General features: G+C 36.5%; 1 protein-coding gene across 1 annotated transcript in view; it reads right to left on the bottom strand.

The window, feature by feature from the left end:
• The window catches only part of DIAPH2 (diaphanous related formin 2), a 207,438-nt gene that overhangs the window by 148,211 nt on the left and 43,512 nt on the right, over positions 1-15,715 (bottom strand). Inside the window, exons 15-16 of the mRNA XM_080352353.1 lie at positions 13,261-13,860; positions 7,579-7,693 (exon numbers count right to left, since the gene is read on the bottom strand). Coding sequence (XP_080208479.1) covers positions 7,579-7,693; positions 13,261-13,860 — 715 coding nt within the window. The remainder of the gene's footprint in view (positions 1-7,578; positions 7,694-13,260; positions 13,861-15,715) is intronic.

The raw sequence follows: 15,715 nt of genomic DNA, 5'->3' as shown, positions 1-15,715 counted from the left end.
GTTTACTTAAACAATGTAAAGCCTTTTCCATCCCTGAGTTTGACAGTTTATTTCCTGGATAAATCCAATTGAGAAGGGAAGGGAATGATGAAAAATGACAAACTAATAACTCACTCTTTCTTCTTTATGGTACTTGAGTTTATTCTGTCATTGAAAAAGAACAACAATTTCAAATACACTGAAAGAAGAAAAAAAAATCCTACTTCACTCCTATATGAAACTGAGATATGAAGACCGATTACCTAAGAATACAATCTAACTACATGAAAATCCTGTAAGACACACAAACATTTGGTTACTCCTACACTGCAAAGCAGGTTCTTCCTTCGCTTTGGATTCGTACATTTGCAAAAAGGAGAGGGTGAGGAGGGAAAGGCAAACATACACATGCTGAATTAATCAGAAGACCAAGGGAGCCACCTGCAGTTCGCAATCCAGAAACAAATACCTTATAAGTTTGTGGGTTTTTTCTATTCCATAAAGCAATGCACACAGTTAAGCTAGTGCAGCATATCTGTGCTTAATACTAGAGATTCCTGTATTAAACTGAAATTTGCCATCTCACAACCACAAATATAGCTGTGTTACAAGAAGTTGGGACAAAACTGAGTCCCTTTAAAGCCTGTAAAAGTTTAAAGCTCTCTGATCAATTTGATCTGGGCTTCTTAGCATATCAAATTCAGGCCCATTTTTTCAAAATACTGATTGCTTTTTCTTTTATTTATAAGTACGAAATGTAAATGAATGTAAAAAGCTTTCCTTCACCAACCTCATTCTGTGGCCGCTACTTATCTATTTACAAAGAAATAGCTGAAAAGTAATATAAAAAAATCCTTTTTCTCCCCACTAAAAATGTTTCATTACATGTAGAAAAAGGGAAGAGGCTGATGAAGAATGATGTGTATTTCATATCGTCATTTGTCAGTCAAGAATAACAGTGAATATAAGCTTTGTAATATTGACAGAGGAACACGGCGCAGAGGTAGAACCAACCTTGAAATATTACATCACTCTGATAACAGAATAAAACCTTTAAAAGTTCATTTAATGCATGCAAATCTAATTACTACAATGAGAATGTTTGAAGCTAAAACATTCATTCAGATCAAAGAAAGAACACTAACTGCTTCAGCAGACTAACTGGTCACAGGAGGTTAAAAATAATTAAATTTATGTCAAAAAGACATACCTATGAAGAAGCAGGGCAAGGAGAAGGAACAAAAAGTCAACTAAATCAACAGTATCAACTGACACACCCTATTTCCCCAAGAATAAGACCTACACCAAAAAAATCACAGAATCACAGAATGTCAGGGATTGGAAGGGACCTCAATAGCTCATCCAGTGCAATCCCCCTGCCAGAGCAGGAACACCCAGATCAGGTTACACAGGAAGGTGTCCAGGTGGGTTTTGAATGTCTCCAGAGTTGGAGACGCCACAAACCTCCTGGGCAGCCTGGGCCAGTGTTGTTACCCTTACTGAGAAGAAGTTTCTTCTCAAATTTAAGTGCAACCACTTGTGTTACAGTTTGAACCCCTTGTCCTATCATTGGTTGTCACTGAGAAGAGCCTGGCTCCATCCTCCTGACACTCACCCTTTATATATTTGTAAATGTCAATAAGGTCACCCCTCAGTCTCCTCTTCTCCAAGCTCAAGAGCCCCAGCTTTCTCAGCCTTTCCTCATAAGGGAGATGCTCCACTCCCTTCAGCATCTTAGTGGCTGTGCTGGACTCTCTCCAGTAGTTCCCTGTCCTTCTGGAACTGAGGGGCCCAGAACTGGACACAATATTCCAGATTGTCATTAAAGCCTGATAAAAATGTATCAAGGACATTGTATGTTCCCAGTTCAAATGCTCTGATTTGTTCAACAAACATGAAAGAATTAGATTGTTAAGTCTTTCATATTGCTGTATTCTAAAATTTTGGGAAAGGAAAAGAATTTCAAATAATAAAGTAGGTAAGTTGTTTAAGTTTTCTGGCATGTTTTCTTAACAATGAAAAAATAAATTTAAGGTATAATAGGGTGTTCATGTGGATGCTGCAAGCAAGGGAAAATAAAAGCTAACGTGGGTGGGAATAGCAGCCCACCTACATTCTGGCCTTTAATTCACTACTCCAAGAAAGCTGACATTTAGACCTCAAATGACACGTGTCCCCAGAAAGTAGGAGGCAATCAAAAGACTACCGCAGCTCAAGTTTTAATAATTCATTTTAATTAGAATGTAGACATCCAAGCACTTTAAGGCAATGAAGAATAAAGTACAGAAATTTCACCAGAGCTGAATGAAGTCTTGATAAGACACCCCAATCAACAAATGCAAACAGAAGAACCTACTGAAGATCTGATCCACTTATAGAAAGAAAATTGTCAGTATCCTTTAAATAGTATTTTACCAGGAAGGTAGAACAACCCCAAGGAGCCTTAAAAAGAGGAAAAAGTCTCCACTGTAAAATCATACACCTTGTGGTGAAGAACTCGAGATGCTGATGACTTGTTATGACACCGTTTGACCTTTGCTCTTCAGGGGCACATAGGATGAGTGAGTATAAGATCAAAAAAAGCAGTGGATGAAAAGGAGATTATATTTGAGTGCTGCTATCAATGTAACTGGCATAGTAAGTGTTTCTTGTATTTTGTTAGACTTAACACTTTAACACAGTACAAATAAGTGTTGAAGTCTCCATATAAAGGCTGTACATTAAAATATTGAGTGCAACACCTGTGTACATCTATCACACCACTTATGTACAGTAACAGCCAGTATTCCACCTTTTTCTGTTTTTAGAGCCAGTCCTCTCACCACTTCCAACAAATTTAAAAATAACATTTACCTTAGAATGTTTACAATATCCTTATTTAGATAAGCATTGTTATCTGCTTACAGTTCTGTACAAGTAGAACAGCTTATAGTCTAACCTTTATAGCCTAAAAGAGAAACTATCATCTTCAAATAAGTATTATTGTTGACAAAAGAGGATATTCATATCATCCCTGTAGTTCACCTTATTTAAACATCATCTTTTTATTAACCTCATCATGTCATATGTTGTGTCTTCCTCAGAAGAAACATTGTCTCCCTGGACTGTTGTTCAGCTTTTTCAGTATGTCTGTTATGTTCTTTCTTAAATTTTTCCAACAACCTTTTCATACTATTTTCAGTTGCCCATTTCAACTTTCTTCTTCCTCAATCAATGAAACAAGTTTAGATACTGAAATCCTAGCACTGACCCAAAACATCAACAAGTTAAAACAAGTTAATCCTATCAACTTTTTACTAATTTTTCACGATTACTAATATTTTAAAACTGAGCTACAGATGAGTCCTAAAAGTTGTTCAGATGGAGACAGGATTGGATAACCACCTAAGTTTTCAGACCATAATTAGTAAAACAAGACAGTATTAAAATAATATATTTTATATTACATATGTATTATGGCATTATATACAGAAAAATATAAACCTGAATATTTCGTTCATGCTTTGTTCAATAATGCTTCACATGCATGTTTGTGGGTTTTTTTCTCATCCCTTCTCACTCAAACTCCCATAATATAAAAAATACAACTGGGCTATTAAAACCTTAGTTCAATTTTGAAAACATATCAAAATGATTGCTGAAATGTATTTTAAAAATCTAATCATAAAAAAGCAAAGGAACCCCAATCGAGAAGTTTTCCCTTGAGGTAAGTTGGATGGATAATGAATTCTGTACTGGAAAAATCCCAGTAGTTACAAACTATTATGTACTAATTACTACCTTTACAGATCTACTGTACACATAATTAATTTCTTCAGAGCACCACTATCATTCTTGACTGGCAAAATACACAACCTAAATTACAAGAGCCAGAAATTAACATGATCCTTAAGGGAAAAGGCATTAACTTGCTTTGTAGTGTTTTGCAATTAGACTATCAATCAAACAGTGAAAAGTGATTTTGATAGCAGCAGGCCAGACACATTGAGTACTGTCACATTATTACAAAGTTATCTGAGGTTGTGAGCATATGATGTATCACAACTTATCTACAGTGCCCTAACATTTTCATCCTTTACTTTCACCTGCTAGAAGACACTTCAGCTTACCAATCATATACGTATTTAATATTCAAAAAATTAAACACCACCGTCAGGAGTTTTTCAGATCACATTCCATGAAGCACCGCAGACATGACACTGCTGCTGATGACACTCTTTTCCCTTATGCCAGTAGCCAAAAAGTATGATTTGATGTCAGTTAAGGGACAAAAGCAAAATTGGGAAAAAATAATATACCAGCTGCAAAACATAACATGACCTACTTAAATGATTTGGAAGATTTGCTATTAAGTAGGTTCTTGGCAAGAATACTAACATTTTAAACACTTTATTTTAGTTGGTGAGTTTTTTCTAAAGACATTCTACAGAAATACAAACATACAGACCCCAATCCCACCAAAAAGCAGTAGCTCAAGCTTCCGGATATATACAACCAGACTGGATTATTATACTAAACATAAATTTTTGTTTCACTTCACTACAATATTTCCCCCACAAGAAAATTTATATTATGTATTTAATCAAACACTTTTAACTTTTTTAGTTCTAGAATTTTGATAGTGGGACCATTTAAAGACATCAACAAGAAAGGATTCTTAGTTGTCATCACATTTCATTATTTCACTGTGTATTTACAGAATTTAATGACTTAGGATCACAAAATAGACTCAGAAAGACAAGATGCATTTATCTGATCAATTGGATCTACTCCCTTAAGTTAGTAAGAATTACTGCAGGGTTCATACTATGTACTCCAGCTAAGGATGATTATTCATTATTTCACATTTTCTTTATAGTTCATAAACTGGAAAGGATCTTTTATTTTTAAATTAAGAAAATATTTATGTGATCAGAAAAAGCTTAGAACTGATCACACAAGTTTTAAAGAGGAAAAAAAACTTTACTATGTAAGGGTTATGTGAAGGTTATCCTCTCGTTAAAAAAAAACTTGTCTGAAAAGATTGGTGCTTGCAGGTAACATTTAACTATTTTAAAAATAAGAAGATATGGTTGTGCTAACAACACCTCAACAGAGTTCCTTCCTTTTGCTATTTATATATCAAAACGCAAATCAACCCATTTTAAGATTATTTTTGCAAACCAAATACTACTGAGCCTGAAATTTTCAAGTCATGACTGAAAAGCTGTAAAAGGATGATTCATGTTTTCAGCAGCAAAATCACCGCTTTCACTTTTAAGTAATGCATGATTCACAGAACAAAATTCTGCATTATATCAGATTCTCTCTTATAATTAACCACGTCAAAAGAAAACTAGTAACTGATGGGAAGCCTGTATCTAGTGGAGTGCTTCAGGGGTCAGTATTGAGGCCGATATTATTCAATATATTCATCAATGATTTGGATGAGGGAATAGAGTGCACTATCAGCAAGTTTGCTGATGACACCAAGCTGGAAGGAGTGGCTGACACCCTAGAAGGCTGTGCTGCCATCCAGAGACCTGGACAGGCTGGAGAGTTGGGTGGGGAAAAATGTAATGAAATATACTAATGGTTCACATTCCATGGTTCAGCTTGAAATGAAAGAACTGCATATCTATCTTATGAAAAATTCAGCTATGACTCTTTGAAGGAGTTTCAAAAGAGAAAAATATCCCAAAACATTCAGAAATAACTTGAGGAATCTACTCAAGAAATGGTTCAGCGATGTTATGGTCGTCTGAGAGACCTTCCTTAACTCGAGTTAGCTTTTCAGACACTGGATTAATATAAACAGCAGCTCTTGTTACTGAAATCCAGACCACAGCCAGGATACTGCAAATCTTACGTGTAATACAACTTCATTTTGAAATAACAGAATCCTCAAGAAATTGATAAAAGTGAGAGCATTCTGACAGTTCAAATTAAAACAGAAAACTCCTTAGGTTAAAATACAAAGCATCACCTGAGTTGTTAATTCTGAAAGCCAAAAAAAGGAAAAAGAAAAAAACCACACACAAACAAAAGCAAACAAAAAAACAACACCACCACAACAGTACATATATTCGCTTCAAAATCCTAACTGTGTGCTTGCTTATTCAGATTTGGCCTATAAACACTTGATATATCTGATTCCATCCACTTCAAGAACCACCCATCCCTAAGGTATATCGGATTCTAAGTGGCTGATGGACAAAAAGATTGGTAGCTAGATCAGGTATTCTTTCTTTCAGTATCTACCATTTCTTGGACTCATTAGCTCCTGAGTAAGTTATTATTGAACCGTACTTCAGCAGTACTTGCTTCTTTTCAGTGTCTGAAACAAATTAGCAGTACAGGGCCACATATGAGATGCTGATCAATTGACCATTACCCATGGATAATAATGAAAAGACCTGAAGAGGCTGTGTGCAGCTTCAGAAGTACTCGAAGACCATCTGAGAGCCATGAAGAGCTGAGGATGGTATTAAAGCATGAAAATCATAACTGATATTAAGTTGTTAGTAACTGCATTCGCATGCAAGATATAAATATTATCGTATATCCTATTGAAGGAATTAAGTGTTCGAGAAATTAATGATTTTTCTCATCTAAAACCAATAGCAGAAGAGCTATTTACACGACATACTGAGCAACCTCGGTCACACTTGACAGAAAGCTCGAGCATTGTTTTTCCTTTCACTGTATTGTTACCTACAGTAGTCAAGCAGACCCATTTCACACTGTTCCAACAAAAACCGGTGAGACTATCTGCCACCTGCCTATGCTATATGCAAACAGCTTAAAGACTGTGCACTCACACATTCAACTCCTTGAAAAGTAACTTAGATCATTCACTCACGACAGTAACAATGCAGTTTAACTGGATATGGCCTTGCGGGGGTGGGAGGGAGGCGGGGTGATTCTTAGATTATACAACACAAATTTAAATACTAATTTAATTAGTATATTGAAAGACTTTTTCTTGCATGAGAGCTGCATATAGAATTAAAAAAAAAAGGGGAGGTGGGAGGGGGAAGGAAAGCAAAAACTAAGGAGACATACACAAGAACCTTGAAAACAACTATGGTTTCAAACAACATATTCCAGAATCATGACAGTAGGCATATTACAGAGTTGTGATTTTGTGATTCAACTGCATATTGTAGTTGCTACATTGTAACTTGTAGAGGATTTTGACTTAGCAGAGTGGTACAAGCAAGTACATTTTTGTTACACAAACATATGTGGAATATCTAAAAGAACCTGACAACTTACAGTTTCTGCAGCTGGGAATATTAATACCGACGAGCATGATTTTAGGATTAGAATTTAAATTTCATTTTCATTTCATTTGAAGAAAATTTACATCTGTCTGCAACATATCCTGCAGTTTTAAGAGTTATTATTACGAAACATTGCTTCTCTCATGCCGTAAAGCGAGGGAGGAGCAATTCTTGAAATACACTGCTATTCTTAATAAAAACATACGTTTCGAATCATCTTCCCACTATAAAATCATTACATGAATTCCATGGTATTGCACAAAGCATAAGAGAGACTGTCACTGCATAATTTTAAACTTAATACAAGCATAATACGAAAAATCAAAGAATGTACCTTTCATTTGTGTTCCAAAGGTAAGTGCCAATTTTGCAAAGAGTTCTGGGTTTTCAAATTTATCTTCTTCAGCTTTTACCCAAAAGCTGTTTTCTGCTATCTCTTGAGGCTCAATCTGAAACAAAAACGGCATTTCCAAAGTTAATAACTAGTATTTTCAATAGCCAAATTAAAGCCAATGATACCAGACTTTTGTGATAACTGGACTGAATTAAGCTTAGCTATGTTCCACGTATTATGTTCTTTCTCTTAAAGATGCTTCTTGAACAAAACACAACAATATGAACTGCCCTCTATCTACCCAATGATTATTATATTTCTCCCATTCAACAAGTTTTCCAAACAGACTTGACAACCCATTGGCCTCTGGGTTTGAAAGTGTTGTAGCTTTCTCTTGATTATTTTCTAGACAATTCTCAAATTCTTCACCACTGTTATGCATCTCTGCTACTTGAGAACTGTGGAAGAAATAATCGTTCCTACACTGCCAGAGTATGGAATACCCTACTTGCAAACGACATCTCAATGTGGACCTTTCAGTGACTAAATATTAATTGCTGGAAGAATTATCTTTTTAAATATCACAAATAATTGTATACTTCATATCATTTTTTAAATACAGTTTCCATTTTTTCAATAGTAGAGAGATTTCATTACAGTCTCTTATTTGATACTGGCTGTATTAAAAGAAGAAAATACAATATAGAAGCTGAGTGCCAATTTTACTCTTTACTCTCCACGATTCCGAACTGCTATTTTGTTTTCAAAGTACGCCACTCTTCCAGTTTTTAAAGTCTTACTGATTCTTGTTTACAAGCTTAAAATGTCAATTAATTTTCAAGGGCTATTTAATTTCAGGATGATATGAAAGAAATTTATCAATACCATATTCGTAAGGCTCACTAAGCTTTCACTGCAATGCATTGGTCCTCCACCTCTTATCACATGATCAATGTGTTAATGTGGACCTGCTTTACCACCAGCTGCAGGTCAAACATTTGTTAAAACTACCTTAATCTAACAGTAATGGTGAGGGCAGTTGCATCAAAAGGCACTGAATAAAATAGTAAAAATTTTATTCCCAAAATGATGGCTCCTTAAAAGTGATGATCAAATAGACTTTCCTCTTTTTCAGTAAGCAGAGCTTTGGCACTGTTCCCAGAGCACTTAAGCAAAATCTCCATCTGCAGTTGCTTTCCATTGTCATAGACAGAGTTCAGATGTACACTTTATAAATTATTTCTATAAACACATGAATATAATTGATTGCAGTGAAATTGGCTGGAATGACAAACATGCATTACAAACTAAAAAGCTTCTTTTTATATATGTTTACAGGATAGTGGTCTATGTTTCACAGTTACAAAATTAGCGCAACTGATGCTAGAATTGGATATTACTTAACAAGGACAATTGGCTGTGGAAAGCATAAGTTGTATGTATGGCAGGAATTCTTCTCTGCTTAAGTGGGATGCCTAAATAAATGAAAAAGGTAAATGAATTCTGGAAGGGAAACTATCCTAACCAGATAAAGCAGTGGTAAGTGGAGGATTAGCAGCAACTTCAGGAGAGAATTATCTTGTCGATGGCATACAAATTTTATTCCCTCTCTTAAGAAAATTGGTAAAATATAAATCTGTGGTGAAAGCTATATTCTATAAGGAAAAAAAGTACAGATGGAAATTCCCAAAGAGATACTTGGTTTAATATTTAATTAATTGATATAAAACATTTTTTACTATTTTGAATAACCTCTACTTAAATATTTTGAAAGTCTCTTTTCAAACTACTACTGCTAGACACACTTTCAGATTATTTTGGCACATCTCCAAATATATTGAAATCCAGTGACAAAATACTAAAGGTAAGTTATAAACATTAATTATTCTGGTAAAAGAAACTATAAAATGACATGCCATACATTTCCACACAGGTTTTATCTCATCCTTCCAGATTGCTCCTTCCAAAGTTAGTGGGATTAATCATTCCTGATACTGCTCTTATTTGTTACTCCAAAGAAACAGCCAGTTTACTATTCCACACTTCAGAACTTGGAGGAACACTAAACCTAAGCTTACGTTTTATTTCAAAAGACAATTAAGATCATTTATTCAAAAATATCAGAGGACAGTCTAGCTCCTCTTTCAACAGTAAAATCCTGTCACTACTAGTCCTTGAAAGGTTTGGGTTTAAGTGATGATGATATATATTCATAATGATACAAAGCAACTTAACTTGCATCACCTGAAAAACCCCATGGAAAAAAACAGAATAATTTCCAGCACAGTGCAGTGCTGCTGCCCTAAGAACATCCATCTTTATAATCACTCTTAAAAGTGAAATCCCACTGGGTCTGACAGGATCAATAGCTATGTAAGAACTGGATGAACATACGATCCTGTGTCCGAGCAACGTTGTGAAAACAGTCTACAAAGGACTGTTATTGCTGTCCAATGATGTGATTCATTTCAGATGTTTCACATTGAAAAGATACAGCATCTTCAGCCAGGAGAACATCTGGCATCCCATGTCATCCAGCTCTATCGAGGACAACATGATAACACGCAACTTTATAGAAAGATGCACACCTACATCCAGATGAATTTCCCAACAGTTTTACCAGCTGTGAATCACCCTAAAAAAACCTGCAGCATTTCAGAATGCGATGTAAATTATGTGTTCAACAGTTGTTCCATTTTAAATTGCAACTTAGGCCAGAAATGACCATCTGTAGCCACTTAACAGCTTACTTTCAACAACAACTTCATTTTACTAAGTTCCTGGTACCAACACACTATTGATAGAGAACATGGTTCTCAAGGAAAGTGTCAGACAATAGCTGGTAGTACAAAGATTTTGTATCTTGATACTTAAGTAGCAGATATCCAGTTAAACTACACTAAAGTCCACCAGATAGCATAACATATATGAAGGTCCTCCTTTGATTTGCATTGATGATTTGGTGATATACGTATTTTTTCCTACAGCAAACATCAATACATCTATTGCATTCTATACCACTGAAAACTGCCAACCATAAACTGCCTTTAAGATGTGATGGGTTAATCTTGAATTACAGAATTACCCGGTAGCCCAAATTCATTTCCATTATATGGCAGGACAGTGGTTAGAGTGATCGAAAAAGGATTTTAAAGGCACACGCATCTGAATACCTGCATAACTCCTCTTCTCACAAAGCAATCAATTACTTTGAGAGGCAAGAATTACTGCTCAAACAGGTCAGTTTGCAAATCACAGATTGTGCGGTTTACTGCTCAAGTAAACATTTGATAAAATATAACCATGTTGAGACTGTGCAGAAGCTCACATTCACTCCAAGTTAATGGCACCCAAACGTTTCACTGGAACAGTCCCATAGCTCCTCCCAGTGGCCATAAGCCAGGCCTGGCACATTACTAACCTGAAACAATAAACATCTCTGAGATTAATAACCTGCAAGTACCATTACAGCACAGACACCGGCATTCTCTGAACTTGAACTACATTAGACATCACAAATTTAGAAGGTTTCTACAAGAAACAGTATGCTGTTATCTGAGTTTGAAAAGTGCTTCAGAACTATTCCAGATGGGTTGGATATACATATGCAACTTAATACAAAGCCACGAATCATGTTCACTGCACCTAAAAGAACACAGCCCTGTTCTTCCATTTCAGTCACAGTTTGTCTTTCTGCTTTGGCACAGAACAATGATACAAGCAACTCTCTGCATTACTTATGAAAATCAGTGAGCCTTCACCCACTGGTCGTATTCCCCACACCTCAGGAGTCACAGATACCCTCTCGGACCCATCCTCACCACAGGACCACAAGAGAAAGGAAAGGAACCCACTGCCACCTCCTGCTGTCCCTGCATAAATCCACTGAGCCCAACACACATTATCTGAGAGCTCTCACAGCAAGAAATCTCTCACTTAGTGTGCAACCCACAGACTTCTGAAAAATAATTTTGTATTGGAACACAAAGTTCTGTCAACAAGGATCTCATTTAAAAATTCATTATAGTATACAGTATCAACTATATTTGTATCGTAAAGGAGAGGGCAGGAACACAAGCTTCACAACTCTAATAGAATCATGGCTTTAACTCATGTTTAATATTAAACTATATACTGCTAAATACAAAAATTAACTCTAGTAAAAATGTCTTCAATGCTTACAATAAAAATTAATGTTTAATAACACCATTGCCTTTAGAAAATTCTGATAAGTTTTGCAACTGTCTTCACAGGGTAAACACCAGCCTTTCTCAGAGCGGGGGGGGAAAAAGTTGTTGAATTGTGTTTTGTAGTACAACTATCACTGACAGGCAGATAAGGCGATGGAAGTCAAATTCCCTTTCAAAATTCCAGAACGTATCACAAAAATAATTGGCATAATTTCTTAATTAGATGCTTTAACTTATCGTGAATTTCTGTATTTATTAAGACAACTGAATTTAAAATAATTCTTAACATCATGTCAAGACGTCTGCCTTTGAACAGAAAATTTTAGTAGTTGAAGTCTGTGCGCTTACTATAATGATAAGTACACAGTTATTTCTTTTAATTAGGAAAAAATCTTGCACCAATACATTCCCATCTTTCTTTTTTTAAGCTAGTCAAGTTTTTAAGTTTCATGCAAGGCTTTTAAAATGAAACTAGATAACCCATTGAATTGCCACCATAGCAGTTTCATTCATGCTTCATTTTTAAAAGAAATTCATAGAGGGCACAACCAGAGCAATCATGCACTGTTCTGTCAAGAAAATAACAAAGCTAAAATTAGAGTCTCTGAAAGCCTGATCCACTTCCAACCTGTCTCCAAAAACGCAAGGAAAAAAAAAAAATCATAAACCACATAATTTATGGCTCCTAGAGTTTGCTTAACCTAGAGAAGACAAAACTAAAATCAGAGTTCTGCTTTGCACTGTCTTCCAAAATCCCCTGTACCCATTCACACCAAGTTTTACTGCAGTTTATACCTACAGACTCAAGTAAACCTCTTAACCCATCTCCTTTCTCAACATCCTTTATCATCACTCAGCCACAGATACGTCAATTAAGCAAACAGCTGTAGTTATCCTTTGACTCCAGACCCTTCTTTCTGTCAACTGCCAGAATGTCAAAGTTCCTAAATTGCATTCTGCCCAACAGTTTTCCACCCAATTGTCTTCTTCAAGATTCATTTCCTGTCCCAAAACCCATCAATCCTTTAACTAAAATTTTGCTGAAAATGTAGTAACATGATTTACAAAGTAAACCTTTTAGTTGCTTGGTAACTTACACCTGCTTTAAACAAGACACTTCAAACTATCTTTGAAGTGCTCACTTGGCAAGTCAACTATCAACTATAGCTGAAATCATGTAGAACTTAATTCTATACCAAATCAGGCAAGATTTTGAGAGCTGTCAGCTACAGGTATCCCCACAAAAAGGGGTGTTATGAGCTTGTAGCAGCATTAAACACTTGGAGTTTGCCTCATAGCATAAGGTGTGTTTGCAAACCAATACCATTTGAATCACAACCACCACATCAAAAATGGTTTGGATAAAGAATAGAATGAATTCCCCAAACTTCATGAGCACTACTAACAATCAAATGTAAACTCTAGCACTTTACTTCCTTTTTCCTCAAAAGCCACTTTTTATCAATGGGAATAAAACCAAAGATTTTATTACCTTTGACCAGTTAATTCTCTTCATTGCAACTTCCAGTTTATACTTTTTCTTCTCCTTCATCCCATGTGGTAACGCTGGTATCACCGGAAAGGGAGCAAAAGGAATACCTCCAAGAGGTGGTGGCATTGGGAGTCCACCAAAAGGTGGTGGTGGGGGAGGAGGTACTGCTCCACCAGGTAGTGGAGGTGGTGGAGGAGGTATTACTCCACCAGGTAGAGGAGGAGGTGGAGGAGGTACTGCTCCACCAGGTAGAGGAGGAGGTGGTGGTGGTGCTGCTCCACCAGGCAGCGGAGGCGGTAGAGGAGGAGGAGGTGGTGCTGCTGCACCAGGCAGAGGCGGAGGAGGAGGTATTGCTTCACCAGGTAGTGGAGGTGGTGGCGGAGGAGGAGGAGGTATTGCTCCACCAGGCAGTGGAGGTGGTGGCGGAGGAGGTGCTGCTCCACCAGGTAGTGGAGGTGGTGGAGGTATTGCTACACCAGGTAGCGGAGGCGGTGGAGGTATTGCTACACCAGCTGGTGGTGGTGCTGGTGGCACATTCTCACTTGGTAGGGTTGAAGGTAATGGTGCTACTTCTGTCAGTTGACCTGTCAGGACTGGACCCTGAAATATAAAAGAGGAATTATTTTTATCAGGGAGGGGAGGAAGTTTACTACAGAGCTGAACCAACTAAGATGCCTCGTACCCAACTCTACCTCAAGAAAGTGAGAAATGCAACCATTCTCCTATTTAAATCAGAAGCAATAGCAATAGATTATACCACGTACCATAAAACTGCCAAGTAAACTGAATAACCTAGCATTTTTATAAAAACAAATTGTTTCCATTTTAAAGAAAATTTAATAGTAGCAGTAACATTTAAGTGAACAGAACAGCATTTTATTTCTTACCAATGCACAAAACATTTATCCCACTTAGGATATCCTGGCAAGCTGGGGCAGCAGAGATGGTAATAACAATGCTGAATTTTCACAACACTAATCTGCTGGTGGAAAATTTCCACAGAAATCACTGAAGTAGATATTGCAGTGCAAGAGGTTATGGGACCACAGTTGTTCATAATGACCCTGACATCATGTGTGATGGGTGAGGGGAGTACAGAGAAAACTATGATGCTTTCCTTTAAATCAGTCTGCAGTTGTTTCTGCAGTGGCAGGAAAAAAAGAGCAATTGCAATATCTATTCTAATAAGTTGTGAAAGCAACGATGAAGAGAAACAGCGGTATGCTAAACCATCACAGAGGTTTCTGCAGTGATAACATGATCCCAGCCTAGTACAAATTCCTCACAGATTTTTGTCTTCCAACACTATCTATTAGAAGGCAGCATCAGGAGCTATGTACAAACCACCATGTGAGCTCATATTCTCTTGTCTCTACTATTTTTTTTATTACAAAATTATTAAGAAACATGGGCTCCTAATTTAATCTGATTTGCATAATATTTCCATATGCAATTAAATGAAGTTTAAAGGAAGCAAAAGTTTATTATTAAAAAAAAAAAAAAAAAATCAAGCTGAGAAAAACCTAAATGCATCTAAAAATAAGTGCCACAATATATTGTGTGGGGAGCATAACACCAGAGAAAAAAGGTATAGATACTAGAAAGTTAATGTGTATCACTTTTATTTGTAACATTATGGGGAATGAGCTGTAATGTCTGGACAATCTGAACTGTGTTACAATCAATATAACAGGATTAATAATTAGACGAAAAGTAAATATTTGTTTTTGCACAAGGCATGTGTTTCTTTGGCCCATGAACTACTACATAAGTCGTAATGTAAAAACTGGTCAAGAACTCATTAAAATAGACTGTCATATTTCAGAAAACAGACTGTCAAACTTCAACATAACACACAATGAGAAAGAACAGCAATCCAGCTGTTAAATGCAATGTAATATCACCACATGCAGATGAGAAGGCCAGTGTTCTGTTAAGGCACGGACAACTTGCCAGCAGAAGACCAGCAACCTGAGCAGGATGACGGCAGTCAGACTATAGCACATCACTTACTAACCTTCCTCTTCTTATCCTAACAGCAACTGAGATCACAGGCATTAAGATATCCACAGTAAGGACAAAAGGCAACAGGCAGACCTTGCCTAGCATGGAAGGAGTAGGAAATGAGCCAAGCTGAGGCAAAAAGCAGCAAACCAGAGAATCTGTTTGATGCTAAAGTATATAAGAGACCTGTCAAAAACCTAATTCATTGACACTAAACAAAATGAAGCCAAGAGATGTTGAGAGGGCTCAACTGCAGCATTTCTTGATCCTGGACAGAACACTTGGAGATACAGTTTTGGTGCCTGTGAGTAAAATTTGAGGAAATGATCCAAGTAAAGTCACCTTAACTGAAACTAAATATCACCTTCCATTTCCATAACGAATTGCATTTTGTGTTGTATTTACCTGAAACTGTATAAAGCTAGTATAAATATAGATATAAAACCAAAAT

The sequence above is a fragment of the Nesoenas mayeri genome, assembly GCF_963082525.1.
Source record: "Nesoenas mayeri genome assembly, chromosome: 13".
NCBI classification, from domain to species: Eukaryota; Metazoa; Chordata; class Aves; order Columbiformes; family Columbidae; genus Nesoenas; species Nesoenas mayeri.
Note: the sequence above shows the minus strand (reverse complement) of the source record. Positions and strands in the feature narration are given on the sequence as shown.